Source organism: Carassius gibelio, chromosome A14 (genome assembly GCF_023724105.1).
Source record: "Carassius gibelio isolate Cgi1373 ecotype wild population from Czech Republic chromosome A14, carGib1.2-hapl.c, whole genome shotgun sequence".
Classification (NCBI taxonomy): domain Eukaryota; kingdom Metazoa; phylum Chordata; class Actinopteri; order Cypriniformes; family Cyprinidae; genus Carassius; species Carassius gibelio.
In genome coordinates, this window is record NC_068384.1 from 6186170 (window position 1) to 6206122 (window position 19953).

Sequence of the window (19953 nt, forward strand, 5' to 3'; positions counted from 1 at the left end):
TCTGTTTATGCAATGCGTAATGTCATTTGGAACAAGTGGAAAAAAAGTCAGACAAAAACCTCTTTCTCAAATTGCTATTCAGCACTTGTTCCAAGAATAGCATTGAATTCTGTGGACGGTTTTGATGTGGGTTACTGCAGCATCTATTAGGCATAAATAACATAGTAATGCAGTACATGAATGAATCACAAAGTTGAATGTTGTTCATTAAGGATTTTATTTTTTGGAGGCAAAACAATGAATATATGTACTTTTTTTTTTACAGTATATGAGGATCAGTTTCTACAATTTAACAATGTAAACAATCTCGGAAGAGAAATGTGTTCAGTTTAAAAGGAAGCCATCATCATTTTTTTTTTTAATATTTACATGAATTAAAATATAATTTATGACATCAAATAATTCCCACTATATAGATTTGAGCTAGGAAACTAGATTTTAGCAATTTAAAAAATACTGAAACGCATTTGTCTCCACATTCTCAAGATGTAGGAAAATCACACAATACCGAGAAGAAAATAAAACTAATACCATTTCAAGACTTCCAAGCTAAGTGGCATATAAATAAAAAAACAACGACAACTCAAAACATATGTAAAAATATAAAATCTTACTACAAGTATTTACCGAAAACTACATTAAAAAAGGAAAATCATAGCAAATTTGATAGTCATTAGATGTAAATAGTCAAAAAAAAAAAAAAAAAAACAGTTAATGAAGAAAAATGTATGCCCTTTGACTCAAATTTAGTTTCCACAAAAGAAAAGGTCTGGAAGCAGCAATACAATTCAACATGGATGTGTGATTCATTAACTGATGCTCTGGCACCACTTCTTGATAAAAATGATCCAACCTTCCCCGAAAAATAATCACGGCTGATTCAAGAGGAAAATTCTCCTATCTTGCAAGAGCATGTACTTTGTGAGCAACAAATTGCAGGGCCATAGATTAATTAAAATTAAAAATTAAAAGTGACATTTTGTATGAACTAATAAAAAAAAAAAACAGGAAAAAAATCACATGCGCTCTCTCTCTCATACACACACACACACACACACACACACACACAGAGCAGGGCCAAGTCAAACGATCATGACATTCTTGAAATGGATTTGATGTGATACCTCACTTCTCCTGTATCCAAACATCAAATGTACTTTTTGGTCAACTTGTCTAGCGATTGCTAAAATGAGGGCTGGAAAAATGTATTGCATTGAAGAAGGTTCCCTTTGGAAGTTTTTTTTTTTTATTATTATCATTTTTAATTTGAATCTGTACATTCTAGATTGACAGTGTTCGATGTATTGAAGTGTTCTGAAACACTGAATAAAATGGTCTATAACAAATTATATCATCTATATATTTATCTACACAAACACAAATATATATATATGTGTATTTATATAATCATATATATGTATATACCTTTTATAATATGGCTGTATTGAAAAAGTTTACTCAGTGAAGAAAACACATTGGATTGTACATGAGATCAGACAGGACTGATAGCTTTATTTTCCTCGAAGGTTTAAGGCTCTCCCTGTGAGACTATTTCCCTCCAAACGTCTGCCTTCTTTTCGTACGATCTGAGCCGTCTGCAATATACAGTACAGGATTCGATTACCCTTAATACAACCAACCTCTTCAGTAAAGCCTTCTGTTATAAGAAAAGCTTTCTTAGATCTCTCAGCGGTATTGCATCTCAATTGCATAAAAAAGAAAAACTTTTAATCTTAACCTCATTAAATAGAACCATTTCTAAAGGGACACTTTATACAACTGTGTTTGACTTATGAAGCCATATCAATGAACATTTCCCTTCTGGATCTCCCTGTATTGCTTAATGCTGCATCATCGGGTTCACCAACAACCAATCAGAGCCACCCTTTGAAACCACACGTTACCACATCGCTGTACAGCACATATCCATACATCTCATGTTTACACAAGACACAGTGCTATATACACATTATATACTTCTCCATATATATATATATATATCATGTAAACCAGCACATCTCTCACTTACTTTGTAGTATACATACTAAGCACAAACACTCATTCAGTTAAAGATCTTATAGGGCAAATTGGACAAAAGCAGCTGTAATATTCAGAGGTCTTGTCCAAGTAACAGCTCAGTACCGTAAAAGGGAAAGCCAAAAGGCACTTCCTGATAGGATACTTAAATACCAAATAAGGCGTTCTGTACTTAGTGTGCGCTCTAGTAAAAGTCGAAAGAGAATTCAGTCATGTAAACATTCAGGTATTGGGTGTGTTTCTGGGCTAAAGGGGAGAGTTAGGGTGTTAAGAGAGGCTGATGGCTCTCTCTAAACCAGCACACACACACACACACACACACACACACACATGCTCACAACTGCACTAGATTCACAGGATTCGAGGAGACCCCTGCAGAATAAAAGCAACAGGTCCCAGCATATAATAAGGGACGGACCCATCCCTAGACCCCGTAAAAGACACGGACGACACACAGTTATACACTGGTACACGTTTAGACTTCAAAAAACACACACAAAGGACAAAGAGACAAAAAAACCCGCAGATCGTCCCCTGTCAGAAAGGAGAGAGTAAAAAAAGAGTGTTTGAGCTTATAGAGAGAAAGAGTATGAGAGAGTGACATGTAAACAAAGCAGAGATACGACTGTATCTCTAATAAGATTGAGCTCTGGAAAGATCTTCCTCCTAGTTTACCGCCACCCTTCTCTCAGCAAAAGCCTGGAAGTCTGGTAGGGCTATGCTACTGGGAGTCGAAATGCTTAACTGTACTTTCGAATCTAGACCAATAGGATGGGAATTACAATCACATTTGTGATACATTACATTCTTGAAAAACGTTTCCGTCAGATTGGGATTCTGAACCAGATTGGGTCGCATTCTGACAAGTAAAACGGTAACCGCAACTAGAGAATTAAAGAGGAAGTGTGTAGCTCTGCACCAAACATAATGACTGTTTTCAAACAGGTTTCCAATTGGTCAGTCAAACAGAAAGCTCCACCCCTCAACTCACACCATTGGATGTGTCAGGCTGCTCAAACATCAAAAGATGTTTCGAAATTCTTTTTAGGATTTGTGTTTACTTAAACAGTTTTTGGGCTGGGATTGGAGTATTTTAAAGTTAAAAAAATGCCACACTTCAGCTTTAAGGTAGCACAATCGGGTTTGGACTCGGTTGTGTCTGACACCCAGCAGCAAAAGCCCCTTCCACACCAGAGGAGGGCAGAGGCCAGACTAAAGAAGCACTACCTCGTTTGAGTGCATAGATGAAATCAAGGAAGCACTAAAATTACAAAAAGACTACTCTTTTCTTGACTTAATTACTTGATCTGTAAACTCTACCTTGTAGGATTTTTTTGTTTGTCGTTTTTTTTAAATCCACTTTTAATCCATCGTAACACACACACACACACACACAGAGAGTTGAACATCCACAAAGTTTTGCTAATACAAAGCTGTTATTGTTTATATATTTGTACGACAAAACGGTGAAAGCACCTTGCAGGTCTAAGAAGAGTGACAAAGGGGTACAAATAAAAATAAAAAATAAACACACGCACGTCACAACAACCGATGGAAAAGAGTGCGGTTTGCTACAAAGCCCGAGCCGCTCGCAACATCACGAATGGCATCAAACACACACGAGAAGCAGCACTTGTGTCCAGTGTCTCAAAGCTGTTTCTGTTCCTTTGTAATCCTCTCGCCCCAATGACCTCTGATCCTCAGGAGTGACAAGGTCTATTTTTTTATTCCAATGTTCAAAATGTAAACATGAAGAAGTGCCTTGGTTGAGCTGCTGAGGCGAGTCTCGAGCAGGGCGTGACTCTGGAGGCGTGGTAAGGCGCGTGTCAGCGATGCAGGCTCCTCTGAGCCTCTTTCAGCAGAGCGTCAAAGTCCAGTGCATCATACTTGCTCTTCACCGGACCGGGACCCGCCTCATCTGAACGGCAAAAAACTCACAGTTAGTTTGTTACACTAAGGTCATCTGCTTTAAAAATTAAAACATTTATATATGGTGAAAAATATTTCCTGTAACAACAAATCATATAGTTTATCATTTTAAAATAATAAAAGTTTGTGCACATCTCTCTAAATTAATCTCACTAATTATTAAAATAATTTTAGATGTACATTCTATATTATATTATATTATATTATATTATATTATATTATATTATATTATATTATATGTAAATAAAGTAATAAAATACAAAAAGTACTATAATTGGGCTTGGCAAGATACTGGGAAAAAAATAGTTTGTTGTTAATGTCAAACTCAACAATATAATGGTGTAAAATTACCTGTTGTTTGATTTGTGTTACTTTACCATAATTTATATAGAATTATAGTAATTATTCATTTTGTATCTTTTGTTATTATGTTTTTGGTTTTCATGTTAATTCTAATCTAGTCTAGTCTAGTTTTAATTATGCTCGACTTAATTAAGTGCAACTTTTGATATAATAGATCATGATATCCTTATTAAATGTTTAGAGCATGTTCTGGGTCTGAGAGTGACTGTTTTAAAATGGTTTTATTCCTATTTGAAGTGAAGATCCTTTTCAGTGAGAATTGGGGATTTTTTTTTCCTCTTTAGTCTCTATTGATTTGTGGAGTTCCACAGGGCTCCATTTTGGGCCCTGTTCTGTTTTCACTATTTTTTGCTGCCTTTATGCCTTATAAAAAAAAAAAAAAAAAACATAGTATGTCTTATCATCTTTATGCTGATGATGTTCAGATTTATTTGCCTATTAGATCTAGAGGATCAACTTCTCATTCATCTTTGTTATTATGTCTTGAGAAGGTGAAGGGCTGGTTAAATCAAAAACGCCTACAGCTAAATGCGAGTAAATCTGAATTTAGCATTTTTGGCCCAAATAAGGTTGACAGTGACATAAATTATGTTTTAGGTACATGGACAACAAATGCGTAGTCCCAAATCAGGAACTTGGGTATAATTTTTAGCTCAGCTCTAACTTTTGATCATCAGATTAAATGTGTGGTGAAAAGTTGCTTCTTTCAGTTGAGGACTATTGCAAAAATGACATCCTTTTTGTCTGTTGCTGACCTTGAGATAGTGATTCATGCATTAATCTCATCCCGTTTGGACTATTGTAATGCACTTTTTTTGGCAGTAAGCTAATCTCTTATTTCAAAATTGCAATTGGTCCAGAATGCAGCAGCAAGGCTCCTTATTAGCTTAAATATCGGTTTCAGTATAAGGTGTTACTGCACGTTTTTAAAGCTGTCGATGATATGGCCCCAGAATATATTATGGGCTTAGTTCATATGAACTCTGGTAGACCTCGAAGATCATATAACTGCTTACTGTTCCCAGATCCAAAAACTCGCCTGAAAACGAAAGGAGATTTTCGGTCGGTGACCAAAGACTGTGAAATACCCTTCCACCTGACATCAGATCTGCAATCACAGATGATGTCTTTAAATCTCGTGTATGGCTTTTAATTGTTGATTTTTGGAAGATGTTATTTGTTCTGTTTTCTGTTTTTGTTCAATTTTTATTTATTTATAGTGTCCTTGTATTGTTGTGTTGCTGTACAGTCCTTTGGTCTACTTTGTAGTGGAAAGGGCCCTATAACAAAAAAAGTAGACTTGAGACTAGTTTTGCGGTGTGCTTGTCAAGTTTTATTTAATTGACCCTGAATTATATTTATTTGTTTTATTTAACAGTTACAGCACTGCTTTATTATATGGCCATTACTAATCAAACACTTGGCTCAGTGTCTGTAATATATTTTAGGATGATAAATCACACTTGTGCTGTCATTTACAAATTTACTCAATTCACTTCAACAAATCTTGGTTTTTCCATTCAGTTCATGCATTTCATTTTACTAATCTGCATAATGAGCCAGTGCATTTCTTTGAACATTAATATGATTTCAATATTTGATTTACTTTTGTATGAAAAACTATTTTTGAACTGTGTTACGAAGCAAAACCAGCGGAGTATCACTGATCAAGATACCAGCATCAGTCATTTACAAAACACAACATATATGTTGACAGCAGTTTTTTTCTAAACTATATTAAAGCAAACTTTAATATAGGCTAGATAGAACCTGATTCAGCACATTGAATTACACGATGAGTGTGATTTAAAAAATGAGCACATTTTCATTCTCATTGTCTGGAACTGACTTGATGTAATAGCAAGCGCTGCGGTGCACCGGCCTGACTATAATTAAAAATGCACCCTGCTTTTTCAAGCAGGTCAACCAAGAATCAAAAAGTCTTTTTTCCATTTAAATGCAAATGAAGTTGAATTAGGCTGTTTATTAGCTTAGATATGAGAAGACACCTTCCTCTGACTTCATCTGCCTCAGAACAGAGCACCAGACGTCTGATGCAAAGACGACATCAAAGAGAAAGAAGCTCTCTGTTCTCTTACCCAGATCTATGTAACGCTTCCTGCCGAACCGCTGGCTGCTGCTCCCCCCGCTCGGACCGAGCGAGTCCCACCTGTGCCGTGAGGTCTGGCCATCCTGAGACGGTCTCAGTGTGATCACCCCACAGCGCTCCCTGCAAAAACACACAGAAACATCAGCGCTCCATTCTCCCACTCAGGGCATACGCTCAGGGAAGTAGAAACAAATGGAACCCACTCGTTTTTGATGACCACTTTACAGTCCTCCGGACGGCCGAAGGCCTCGAAGCGCTTACGCAGCATGGACTGAGTGACGCTGCTCGGAAGGTTGTGAATGTAGATCACTTGGCACTTGTTCTGTGAATGCACAGCGGATTAGAATAAATACACTCGACGGCACTTAAAGGAAAAACGAATCAGACATCAGATGCATCTACGGCTTTGATAATGAGCTTAATGTTGCGACTAATAAAATGGGTTTGAAAACACGACCTACCACATCATTCTCTTGTCCACACTTTGTCTTGCTCCATTTCTCAGCTGCGCCGTGGCATGTCACAGAGCTCTCATCGCTGAAAGAAGCATGACGGGGCTGAGTTACTCAAAATGACTAATACATTGAAAAAGCATGTAGTTAGTACATTGCTCATTTTCAATTATTAAAGGCAGTGTTTGGTCATCTGCAACACGTCTATAGGACATTTGCAATCAGATGTCAAATACACGTTTAGAAGATGTCTTTAGGATGTAAAACTGACATTTTAAAGACATCTATCAAATCTGGGTATAGATTAACCACCTTAACTTAACCATGGGTTTGTAATAAACTGTAATAAACTTCTTTAATAAAACCATGGTTAATTTTCATAAGGGTGATATCTCTGATTTCCAAACATGGAAGTGTTTCATTCCCTGACACTCAAAATGATGAAAGCATTTCTAGTCTTCAAATTTTTTTTTTTTTTCATATTTAGCATTTTCTGTCTTGTTTTCCATTACAAATATCTAAACATTCTTGAATCAAGATACGTTTACTTGAAAAGAAAAATTACTGAATATATTAAGATACAAAATTCTTAAAATTAGAAAAAGAATTGCCACTGGGGCAAGAAAAAAAATCATGCTTTCCTTCTGAATTAAGAAGATTTTTTTTACCCCACTGGCATTATTTTTATGTTTGTTTTAAATAAAAACGAACCACATTTTGAAAAAAAATAATAAAATAATAATAAATCAGAAAATGACTTAATATCTTAATTTATTTTCTCAAGTAAATGATTCTTGATTTAAGCATGTTTAGATGTTTTTTACTAAAAACAAGAAAAATACTAAACAAAATAAAAATTTTTTTTTGCTGTGATTCTGCAAGTTTACAGTTTTTTTAACATCTAGATCACTGCCAAACATTTCTGATGTGATGTAGGAACTTTAACTCATACTGCGTTCACACCTTGTTGTAATTACTGTAATTACTAATGGCAAGCCTCACAATTATGTTTGCTTCCTCAGAATTATGCATTTCTTTAGCTACACTATTAAAACGAACATGTAATCTGAATAATCAATACACAAAACCAGATTAAAGGCCTGTTCACTGCTAGGATCACTGTAACGAGAACTGTATTAGCGTCTTTGTTTTACTTTCACTGTCTGCCGTTTTAAACACCCAGTTTAGTTGTCGATTAGGGACCCTAAGACATCATACACACACATTTGGGCTTCACATAAGTGGCGATCTATTGCACTTTTCAAAGTCAGAAGTTCAGCAAAATGCAACAGTGGAAAAAGCCCCGGAGTATTCAGTACCTGAAGGGGAGTTTGCAGCCGGGAGACGGGGGCGAACAGGAAACTGGGGACTGGGCGTCCAGCTCTGGGGTGGGAGACCGGACAGGTGAGGGTTGACCGGTCTGCTCTGGACCGGGCGAGGACAACACCACGGGTGAATCAGCCTCAGACCTTTGCTGGCGATCGGTTAGGAGCCTCTCCTCCTGTCTCTCCATCTCCAGTGTCTTGCAACTCTCTCCCAGGCCCAACAGGCAGTAATCGTGGTCCCCGTATGCACGTTGCGCCCCTTCCTTAGCGTCCATGTCGCCCGTTTGGCCCATCCGGCGCAGCTGGGCGTACAGCTCCGTCTGCTCTGGGAGCTTGCGTATGTGCGCCCGTGCCAGGCACGAGCTCTTGGTGCTGAGCTCAACTTTTCCGTCTGGTTTGAAGAGCTCGTCCTCCACTGGTTTATGAGGAGGTGTGGTGGGGGGGGTCAGGCCTGGAAAACACACACTCATTAATCACTACCACACACACATTGAATATCACCAAGCATTCTGTTATTAGCCACAGCACAGAATTAATGAAGCTTACAAAAGGAGTCATACATAATATGAAGCATGTATAATATATGATTACAAAAGATTAACTTGAATCACTTAAAAAGCAATTATCTCCGGTGCTTCTGCACATACTAACCTCTAAAACTAAGCGTTAAACTTCAGAAATCTTACATATGTAAAAACCACTGTTTGAAAAGTTGAGGTTGTTTTTGCTTTTATTCAGTAATGACACATTCAGTTGATTAAAAGTGAGAGTAAACACATTTATGACGTTACTAATGATTTCTATTTCAAATAGATTATGTCCTTTTGATTTATTTATACCGAAAATAAGAATCCTGTATAAATGTATAATAGTTTCCACAAAAATATTATGCAGCACAATTGTAATAAAAATAATAATAATTTTTCTTAAACAGCAATGATTGCTGAAGGATTATGTGACACTGAAGATTGGAGGAATGATGCTGGAAATACAGCTTTGCATCATTTTTTCTATTCAAATAGAAAACAGTTATTTTAAATTGTAATAATATTTTACAATATTACTGTTTTTGCTGTATTTTTGCATCAAATAAATGCAGCCTTGGTGAGCATCTCTTATCAAAAATCTTACTGGCCCCAAACTTTTCAACAGTAGCATTAATATGCAGAAGTCTTTTTTTTTTTTTACATAGATGCTTGAACTTGAGCTTAAATACATTTGTTTGGACAGGGTCCACTAACAGCACAAAGTCCTTTACCATTCAGTTCATTTAGACATTCGCTAGCCTAATTCAGACCCGTCATTGGCTACATTTTAAATCCTGTGCAAATACTGGCAAGCTACTAGCATGTGTGAGAACATATGAGGTGAATCAAGTGCTAATAGCTCACACAATGCCAAAAAACGACACACTTATAAAAAATACCCCTCACTGAGTGTGTAATATTACCTGCTGTGCCACACAGCTCCACAGAGAGAGTCTGCTCAAAGGACTTGTTGGCATACTGCGCGTCTCTGATCAGAGAAATACAGAAAGAGATTGCAGTCTATTAAACCCTTACATGGACAAGAAAAACAGAGATAGAGAGAGAGAGGAAAGGATGCAGTCTCAGCTACATGCATCAGATTTACTGTTGTGGAGGTCTATATTTGTCTACTAATGACATTTGGAGCAGGGTTTGATTGATCTCGGTTGTTTTACTTCACACCACGTCTGAGCTATGCATATGCAGAGAACAACAAATGACTGTAATTGGTAGAAGAACCTCAGGGCTATTTATAGAGAAGTTTTACTGCGTGAGACCTAGTGCTTTGTTATGTAAAAACAGCAACTCTACAAGCCTCCTCTAGGCGATTCAGAAGATGGACGGAGTCCAGCGGTGGTCTTAAACTGTCGGCCTGGAAGTGTTCCAGGGCTCACGAATAGATTAGATATGAATGAAACACACACCCGTTGGATTTGGACGCCAGCGGCAGACAGAGGCAGGAGCGTTTCTCTGCAATCAGAACAACAGACAGATGTTAGAGATCCCAACAGCACACGCAGTGCTCTCTGAATATTAAAATCATGCTTAAAGCTTTATTATAAGGTGTTCACATCAGCATTCGGTTTCTGGGTTCAAAAAAGCTACAGAACAAAAAAGTTCTTTGAGTTAAGATAAAGTTAAAATCTGCTGACAAATATAAACATATAAATGTATATAAATTATTCAATAAATCTATATAAATTATATAAATTAGATAGAACACATGTGTGGATGTGTGTGGGTAAAGGCAACAGTAAACAGATGTTTCTCTAAAAGAACCACTGAACTAAAATGTTAATAAAAGTTAATAAAAATGAATTTTTTTAAATATTAATAATTTATAATTTTTTTAGATTTGTATTTATTTTTAATTAATTTAATATAATGTTATTTTTGCCATGTGAAAAGAAAATATGACATTTGCGTGCACACTTAACCGTGGAAAAGTTTTCTAAATGTTAATGTTTTAATATGCATCTATATATATATATATATATTGGTCATTCAAGGAGACTCAAATTTATTAAACTATTTTTGATATAAATCTAAACTGATATATTTGATTATATTTGATTATTATTATCTATCTATCTATCTATCTATCTATCTATCTATCTATCTATCTATCTATCTATATATATATATATATATATATATATATTTTTTTTTTTTTACTAACAACAGATTCAGATGCACAAAAATAAATAAATAGTGTGTCTTTGTCATGTGAATCTCTAGTTTTAGGAGTGAACTTGCAGTGTTTATTCCTCGTGTGTTGTTCGTGTCTTACCGTCACTGCAGCGTGGGTTATGGGCTTCAGACGTCTTGTGGGAGCTGCTCCTCTGCCTGCTATCAGAAGGAGGCTCGGTGGGAGGATGCTTGACCGTGTTCTCCTCCTCGCTCGATTGTCCAACACTGGCTTCCGACCGGCCGCAGTTCACACGCACTCTCTTAGCGAATCGGCTGGGGAAGGAGGCCAGCCGGCGAGAACGCCTGACCGAGAAGGAGCCTTCTTCCGGCTCGGGGCTCTTGGGGCGCTTTGCGGCCTTGTGCGAGCTCTCGCAGTCCGAGTCTTTAGGTTCGGCTTTGGGCTGAAGGTCAGCAGGGAGGCGAGTCGCAGCCCCTCTGCAGTGGATATAAGGAGGGCTGTGCATCCTGTAAGGCTTGCTCACGTCAAAGGAGCTGACGTCCTCCAGCAGCTCCTTCAGCAGGGAGTGGGCTTTGATTTCCCTGCGGCGGGTGAAGGGAGCCCTCGGCTTGGTCAGAGGAGATGGTTTCTGAGGGATCACGGGAAGGCTGCGGGAGACCTGCGAGCTCTCAGGCTTGGCCTTACGCTCTCTGCGATCCCAGATGGCCTGTTTGCGTATGGGCAGGCAGTACGTGTGCATGTATTTGATGAGCTCCACTACAGAGTGCATCTCCTTCTCCGAGGAGAACTGAGGCTTTGGTGGCTCGACACACACCATGCTCTCGCCCTCGCTGCCGGACGACTCCTCCGAGTCACTGTCCTCTTCATCTTCCTCCTCTTCCTCTTCCTCGGTGTCAGCTGAAGGTGTGTCCTCGGTCTCCTGCGCGGTGGTCAGATGCCGGTGGAGCTCAGTGCAAAGACGACCGGAGGGCCTCGCCGGCCGTGGCTTACGCTCCTGTGTGCTTGATTTGTCCTTCTGCAGAGGGAGGACGAGACGTTTCATTCAATCTTTTGATATTAAATATAATAAAGCAACAAGGCTTAAGAGAATGTCCATTGATTGATTTTATTATGCTTGAGATATGCTGTTAGTCACATATCTGACAATGCTGTTGGGTCAATTTTAATATTTTTTATTCCACAAGGACACATTAAATTGATCAAAAGTGACACTAATTTATAAAGTTAAATGCTGTTATTTAGAATTTTGTTCATCAAAGTATCCTAAAAAATTTATCGCGGATTCCACAAAAAATATGAAGCAGCACAACTGTTTTCAACATTGATAATAGCAGTAAAGCATATTATTCTGATTTCTGAAGATCATGTGACACTGAAGACTGGAGGAATGATGCTGGAAATACAGCTGCGCATCACAGGAATAAAAATATTAAAACATATAAGAAATCAGAAAACAGATACTTTGAGATGTAATCCTATTTTAGTATGTTACTGTTCTTGATCAAATAACTGTAGAGTATATGAGACTCCTTTAAAAACCACTCATACACAAAGAAAAGCTTTTAAACGTAGTGTATAAATATTATACATACAGTATTGTTCAAAATAATAGCAGTACAATGTGACTAACCAGAATAATCAAGGTTTTTAGTACATTTTTTATTGCTACGTGGCAAACAAGTTACCAGTAGGTTCAGTAGATTGTCAGAAAACAAACAAGACCCAGCATTCATGATATGCACGCTCTTAAGGCTGTGCAATTGGGCAATTAGTTGAAAGGGGTGTGTTCAAAAAAATAGCAGTGTCTACCTTTGACTGTACAAACTCAAAACTATTTTGTACAAACATTTTTTTTTCTGGGATTTAGCAATCCTGTGAATCACTAAACTAATATTTAGTTGTATGACCACAGTTTTTTAAAACTGCTTGACATCTGTGTGGCATGGAGTCAACCAACTTGTGGCACCTCTCAGCTGTTATTCCACTCCATGATTCTTTAACAACATTCCACAATTCATTCACATTTCTTGGTTTTGCGTCAGAAACAGCATTTTTGATATCACCCCACAAGTTCTCAATTGGATTAAGGTCTGGAGATTGGGCTGGCCACTCCATAACATTAATTTTGTTGGTTTGGAACCAAGACTTTGCCCGTTTACTAGTGTGTTTTGGGTCATTGTCTTGTTGAAACAACCATTTCAAGGGCATGTCCTCTTCAGCATAGGGCAACATGACCTCTTCAAGTATTTTAACATATGCAAACTGATCCATGATCCCTGGTATGCGATAAATAGGCCCAACACCATAGTAGGAGAAACATGCCCATATCATGATGCTTGCACCTCCATGCTTCACTGTCTTCACTGTGTACTGTGGCTTGAATTCAGAGTTTGGGGGTCGTCTCACAAACTGCCTGTGGCCCTTGGACCCAAAAAGAACAATTTTACTCTCATCAGTCCACAAAATGTTCCTCCATTTCTCTTTAGGCCAGTTGATGTGTTCTTTGGCAAATTGTAACCTCTTCTGCATATGCCTTTTTTTTAACAGAGGGACTTTGCGGGGGATTCTTGAAACTAGATTAGCTTCACACAGACGTCTTCTAACTGTCACAGTACTTACAGGTAACTCCAGACTGTCTTTGATCATCCTGGAGGTGATCATTGGCTGAGCCTTTGCCATTCTGGTTATTCTTCTATCCATTTTGATGGTTGTCTTCCGTTTTCTTCCACGTCTCTCTGGTTTTGCTCTCCATTTTAAGGCATTGGAGATCATTTTAGCTGAACAGCCTATCATTTTTTGCACCTCTTTATAGGTTTTCCCCTCTCTAATCAACTTTTTAATCAAAGTACGCTGTTCTTCTGAACAATGTCTTGAACGACCCATTTTCCTCAGCTTTCAAATGCATGTTCAACAAGTGTTGGCTTCATCCTTAAATAGGGGCCACCTGATTCACACCTGTTTCTTCACAAAATTGATGACCTCAGTGATTGAATGCCACACTGCTATTTTTTTGAACACACCCCTTTCAACTAATTCAACTAATTGCCCAATTGCACAGCCTTAAGAGCGTGCATATCATGAATGCTGGGTCTCATTTGTTTTCTGAGAATCTACTGAACCTACTGGTAACTTGTTTGCCACGTAGCAATAAAAAAATATACGAAAAACCTTGATTATTCTGGTTAGTCACATTGTACTGCTATTATTTTGAACAAAACTGTACATAATTTTGCACTTTTTATATTTTTATATTTATAACTTTATTATAATAGTATATATTACATAATTAAAAAAAAAAGGTAAATCAGCTCCAATCACAATTTACAGAAATCGAATCCGATCTGAATGTTTTACAACGTTTTTAGCACTACAATGACAGAAGTAATAAATCTGAAAAATGACCCTTTTGAAATGGTTATAGTGTTAAGCTTTTGCTCATGGCATTGGTCAGCGCTATGTCGTGAGCTATCTTTTGTAACGCCCTTGTGAAACGAGCAAACACGCGAGGCTTGCAGGGCAGCTGAACCCCTAGAGTCTATTTCAGAGTGCACTTCGCTCTAAGGTTACTGTGACAAATGTGCCAAGGTTAGTCGCAAGATATTCTCTTGGTATCTGAGGAACTAGTGCTTGTTCTTTTAAGTAATCTCAAACCCAGTGAGCATTGCCCTTTAGGCTGTGGCTGTGCTATGACAGATGGCTGCGCTCAACACTAATGCGACAGCGGCCTTAGCCGAAGCCGAGCGAGTGAATGAAGAACCACAGGCTTCACAGGCTTCCAAACTTTGAAGCACAAATCCTCAGTGTGGTTTCTAAAGGCTGGCATACGCTAATGAGGCATTAGCATTGCTGAGGGGTAGTGAGTAGCATGCATGCTAACACTGAGGTTGTTCAATTATGTAAGAGTCTTCTTTGTCTTCTTGCGTCACATGTTTTGAGTTTAAACCACAGTCACAGCTGGAACTTCTTCTCACCTTGTGTACAGGCTTCACGGGTTTGACGTGCTGGCTTCTGCTGCTGTGGCGAAACACGCTGCCGTCTTTGTGCGAATCGAGGCCCGCAGGCACATTAGGGGGCGACAACAGGAGCTTTTTGAGCTGTGGAGGGAATGAGAGGCCAGGGGTTATAATCTGATGACCCATGGTGCATTTATAAATTACACACAAAATCAAGAAAGTTAGCATTCTGCACTTTCAGTACTCAAACACGACAACAAAACAAGCAGTTCTGTGCTGTAGCCACTGTAAAAACAAGACTTTAAAGTTACTAGATATTCGAGAAAATCTGAAATGCGAGTCCTAAATGACCAGCGCAGGCAGAGAAAGCAAAGTGAGAAGCAGCACAGTGTTGTTGAGTCCCTTAAGCGTTTGTTAATGTGCCAACTTGGCAGTTCTGTCCATGTCTCTGAGTGTCCATAGAGGAAACTGAAGAGGCGCCGAGGGTCTCAGCTTCTGTGTACCAAACCGGTTTAGCATGCACTGGCCATCTATGTCATGAAAACATGTGCTCTGCCGTCCCCATTCCTGGTTCTTCAATGCACCCCTTGTTTTGCACACCGACTGGCCTCATTTAGGGGCTGAGGTGTAACCGTGGCCATCACCAGCAGAGGGGGTTCTCCGCTCTTGGGTAAGATACACCCAGACTAAACTCTTACACTGAGACTCCAGGAGAAAAGCGAAGTTACACAAATCATCTAACAGAGAAATGCATCTGTCTAGACTTGTAACTTACAGGCATTTATTTTCTAGAATTAAATATTGTGAAAAGACTAAATAACTGACAGTAACTTAATTAACCATATTTTGTAACTTTACAATAAGGTTCAATGTGTTAACTTTAGTTACTGAAATATAAACATGAAAAACATGAAATAACCATAATACTCTCATAAAATCTATTAATCTTGGTGAATTTTATCTTTTTTATATACACTTCCATTATAAAGATTGTGATCAGTATTTTGTGTGTGTGTGTGTGTGTGTGTGTGTGTGTGTGTGTGTTAATATTTTATGATATAAATATCTTCTGCACACTAAGGTTGCATTCATTTGAACATAAATGCATTAAAAGCAAGAATATTGTGAACTATTATTACAATTTCACTGTTTTCTATTTTAATTATAATTATTATATTTTCAAAATAAAATAATAATAAAATTGAATTTTATACCATTTTAAAATGTAATTTATTCCTGTGATGCAACACAGATTTTTCGGCAGTCATTACTCTTCAGGGTCACATGATCCTTTAGAAACACTACTTTGAACCGTAGTGTATAAATAACATATTTTTAACATGTAAAGTTGTAAAATTTAGTATCAATGTATTATGAACACATTAATTAATGATGAATGATAGTATACAGTATTTATAAACCAATGAAGAATTGTTAATCAGTCTCAGTTAATGTATTAAATATATATATATATATATATATATATATATATATATATATATATAGCACATATAAATGTTTTGTTGCATGATAGTAAATTGTAGTTTTCATAGAAAAACTACAAACTGTTAACAATCTGTATTTACTGGTATTTCCAGCCCTAGTGGCACCATAAAAGTAGTCTTATTCTCAGAAGGATATACATAATTTTCATCAGTTTAAGGATAATTTCCCTCCTTCAGACGTCTCTTACACTCTGTAAGTTGGTCTTTTTTTGGTATCTCTGAGGCTATGATTATCTCAGTAATCATCAGAGTCAAACAATGCAATCCCAGAACAATGTCCGTTCTGAAAGGTATTGAGTGAAATATAAGACAGTAATAACCATAAGTACTACAAGTCTCTATAGCAAAAAAAAAATCACAAAACACAAGACAAACTGGAAAAACAGTTACATTACAATACAGCCATGCCAAGTCATTGTTCAGCGTTACAGGAAAGAGCAGTGAAATAAAGAAGAAAAGCTGTCCAACGGGTAATAACTGTTATAACTGGTTTTACAACGTACACAGATGAAATTGTTGGGGTTTGCGAGCTGAGAGGAACAGATAACAAACACACCAACTTGTTCCAGGAAGCAGTTTCTTTAGAAAGAGATGAGTAAAGAGTAAAGAGAAAGAAAAAAAAAGAGGAAAGAGCACTGTTGAGGATGTCCATCTTGTGACCTGAAGGAATCAAAGATCTGGGACGCAAATATTAGCATTCCCTTAAAAAAAAGAAAAAAGTACCATGGTATTACCATGTTTCTGGACGTTCTCGTGATGGTAATGCCATGGGATTTTCTGAAGTACACCACTGTTTAAAAGTATTTATTTGATCATAAACACAGTAAGGTAAAAAGGTGATATTGTTAAGTATAATTACAATTCTGTTTTCTATTTTAATATATTTTAAAATAGGGATGTGATGATGAACCGTGAGCCGGTTGTTGATCAGTGTATGTGACGATTCAAGACGGTTGAGATGTTAAAACCAATCGGGATTCATTTGGGTTTCCTCTAATTTTAAATGGAAATCGCTCAGGCACTTTCTTCACATGAAGATAATTTCGTCTGAGAAATAATAAAACGACACATCTTTATTTGAAACTAATATCTCATTTTGTTACTTTTTTTGTTTTTGTTGAGAAAGTTATATTGTAAATCGTATTGCATTGTGATTTGACTGAATCGTTATATCCCTATTTTACATATAAATCTTACTGACCCACCGTTTTGAATGGTAGTGTGCGATTTCAATAGCATGCTCTCCATACATTGCCATGGAATATATCGAATAGCATGCTATTGCCATCAGATACTATCACAATACCATGGTATCACCACAGTACTTTCTTATAAGACTCAGAAGAAGAGCAATGGGAGGTGTTGCAAAATGAAAGCCTAGAAAAAGCAGTGTCCATGTTCCACATCCCTGCCTGTGAAGAGGATTCTTGTTAGATCGTTGCTTAAAATGAAACAAAAAGCCCAAAATGAGAAAAATTCAGACCTGTGTTGCCTATCATACCCATGCTGTGGGGTAGTCAGAGGCCCATCCAAATCCACCTTAAACAGGAAGGAAGGGTTCTTACTAGAGATGGGTCTTCTGTCTCTGGGCTCAATGAGCCAGGGAGGGGCTCACTGTCCAAAGGGAGGTCATCTTCCTCCTCCTCCTCCTCCTCCTCCTCGCCCTCCTCAGGGTCGTCCCCCAGCGAAGGGAACACAGACAGACCCCCGACTCCATCCTCAACAATGCCGTCCAGGCTGTCTGTGAGGGCAGCGAGCAGTGCCGCATTTTCTTCCTGAAACAACCAGAAAGAAATGAAGGCAAATGCTCTGAAAAGCAAAGATTAGGAAAACCTACACTTACACAGTTAGTATACGTCTAGTATGTTTTTTCTCTTAAAAAGAAACAGTGGAGAACGACAGAGGTTATTCCTAAAAGAAGGGAAAGGCAGGATTGAAACCGTTGCAGGCTAGACTCAAACCTGCAATACCCATATGGGCACCATGGCTCAAAATAACAATGCCCTGACTTTGACTAACAGTTAGATTTCATCTTACACCACTGTTCTGTCATAATTTGCTCAACCTTCATCTTCGAAACTCAAATGAAATTATATATTCTTAATAATTGAATACTGTCCAGGCAAAAATGTCCATGCATCAAAGGCTACGACATAAAAGGCTTTTATTAACATGTATAGAAACATGGCTGAATGCATGTACATTATTCATGTCAAATGTGGTAAACGATCTATGAGGTTTATTCTGGCATAAAGCAAGAATGTTTGAGCTTCCTATGTCCATTCCTGATGTGCTCTATATCTGTGCATTGATCAATGCTTATATGTGCATAAAAGTCCAAATTAAATCTGTTCATCAAATAATGCAATCAAGTCGCTTCTGAAGACTTTGATTCATACCGATTTCTTTTAAAATGCCTTGTTTTACTTTTTGATGCGTGAAAATTTCACGCAAAAAAATACAAAACCAAGTGAATTATGACGGTATTTAAATTTTTGCATGGACTATCCCTTTAAGACTAATGCCTTTTCCAAACTTGCAGCCCTTCAAGTCCAATCTTGACATAATTCTACATGGATTAATTTCAAGTGCATCATTTGGGACAGAGACTTACTGAAGATTTACAAATACCACTAATCAGCACAATCAAGGCAGATGATTCAGATGATGGTTCCCACCTCGAATAGCTCTGGGTCTCCTCCGCTGTACTGTATGGAGGCAGGGGAGTGATCTGAGTGCCCGTCGCACCAATGCAGCTCACTGAGGCAGTTCACCGAGTCAAAATCACTGGCGTCCAGCTGCGAGAGGTCAAAGTCAGGGAAGTCAGCATCCAGGCGGTCAGCATCTGAGCAGACCTCCTCTTCCCCATACTGAGACCGAAAGGGAGAAAAAAATGATAGGTCAGAAGGCCATCATCAGAGGACACATCTAAAAAGAATGCACTCCGCCGTAAACGCTGGGAAATCAATAGAGATGCAGTGACTGTGAAGATCCTGAGCTCGTAACAGTCATCTGAATTAGTACTAACCCTCCGCACAACTTCATTACAGCTAATGAACTGGCAGTTAAAAGAAGAAGAAAAGCTGACCCTGGATTTAGCAAGGGTTGCACATCGCTGAATTAAAAACCATAGCTATGGGGTTTTGGGGTTGGTGTCAGAGGGAACTGCTAAGGAATAGAAATGACTTTTCTCAAGACCCATGCTTTATGTTTCGCGATGCTGCACTCCATCTAAGTATTTTTGAACATGCAAGCGTCCCTTTGAAACATGCGTCTGATTGGGGTCAGGTGAACCCGAACCACACTATTAATTATAGACCTTCCTTAAAACACATCAGTCCACTAGTTGTTCCTCTAGCTGATCTTAAAAATATGCCGTTTTGCACATCCTTTGCATGTGTGTGTCTGTGTCAGTAAGCACTGTGAGAAGGGAAGTTGTCTAAACCCCAGGGGTACGGCAGAAAACCACACGTGCCTTAATATCTCCATGTGAGCCAAGGAGTCTACATGTTGCACTGGGATCATTTGGCCCCATCCCACCCTTGCCTGTCTGTCTGTGGAGAGGATACCTGGAGGACACCTGGTGTGATGCTGCCTCGGTTT

At 38.2% G+C, this 19953-nt stretch overlaps 1 protein-coding gene across 1 annotated transcript in view; it reads right to left on the reverse strand.

Moving 5' to 3' along the window:
* Positions 1 to 198: 198 nt before the first annotated feature.
* ppargc1b (peroxisome proliferator-activated receptor gamma, coactivator 1 beta) overlaps positions 199 to 19953 on the reverse strand; it is a 48082-nt gene continuing 28327 nt past the window's right edge. The window contains exons 2-12 of the mRNA XM_052614890.1: positions 19029 to 19220; positions 17916 to 18125; positions 14864 to 14986; positions 11034 to 11907; positions 10168 to 10213; positions 9667 to 9731; positions 8211 to 8667; positions 6901 to 6976; positions 6643 to 6761; positions 6429 to 6559; positions 199 to 3955 (exon numbers count right to left, since the gene is read on the reverse strand). Of these exons, the coding sequence (XP_052470850.1) occupies positions 3864 to 3955; positions 6429 to 6559; positions 6643 to 6761; positions 6901 to 6976; positions 8211 to 8667; positions 9667 to 9731; positions 10168 to 10213; positions 11034 to 11907; positions 14864 to 14986; positions 17916 to 18125; positions 19029 to 19220 (2385 nt within the window). The 3' untranslated portion in view covers positions 199 to 3863. The remainder of the gene's footprint in view (positions 3956 to 6428; positions 6560 to 6642; positions 6762 to 6900; positions 6977 to 8210; positions 8668 to 9666; positions 9732 to 10167; positions 10214 to 11033; positions 11908 to 14863; positions 14987 to 17915; positions 18126 to 19028; positions 19221 to 19953) is intronic.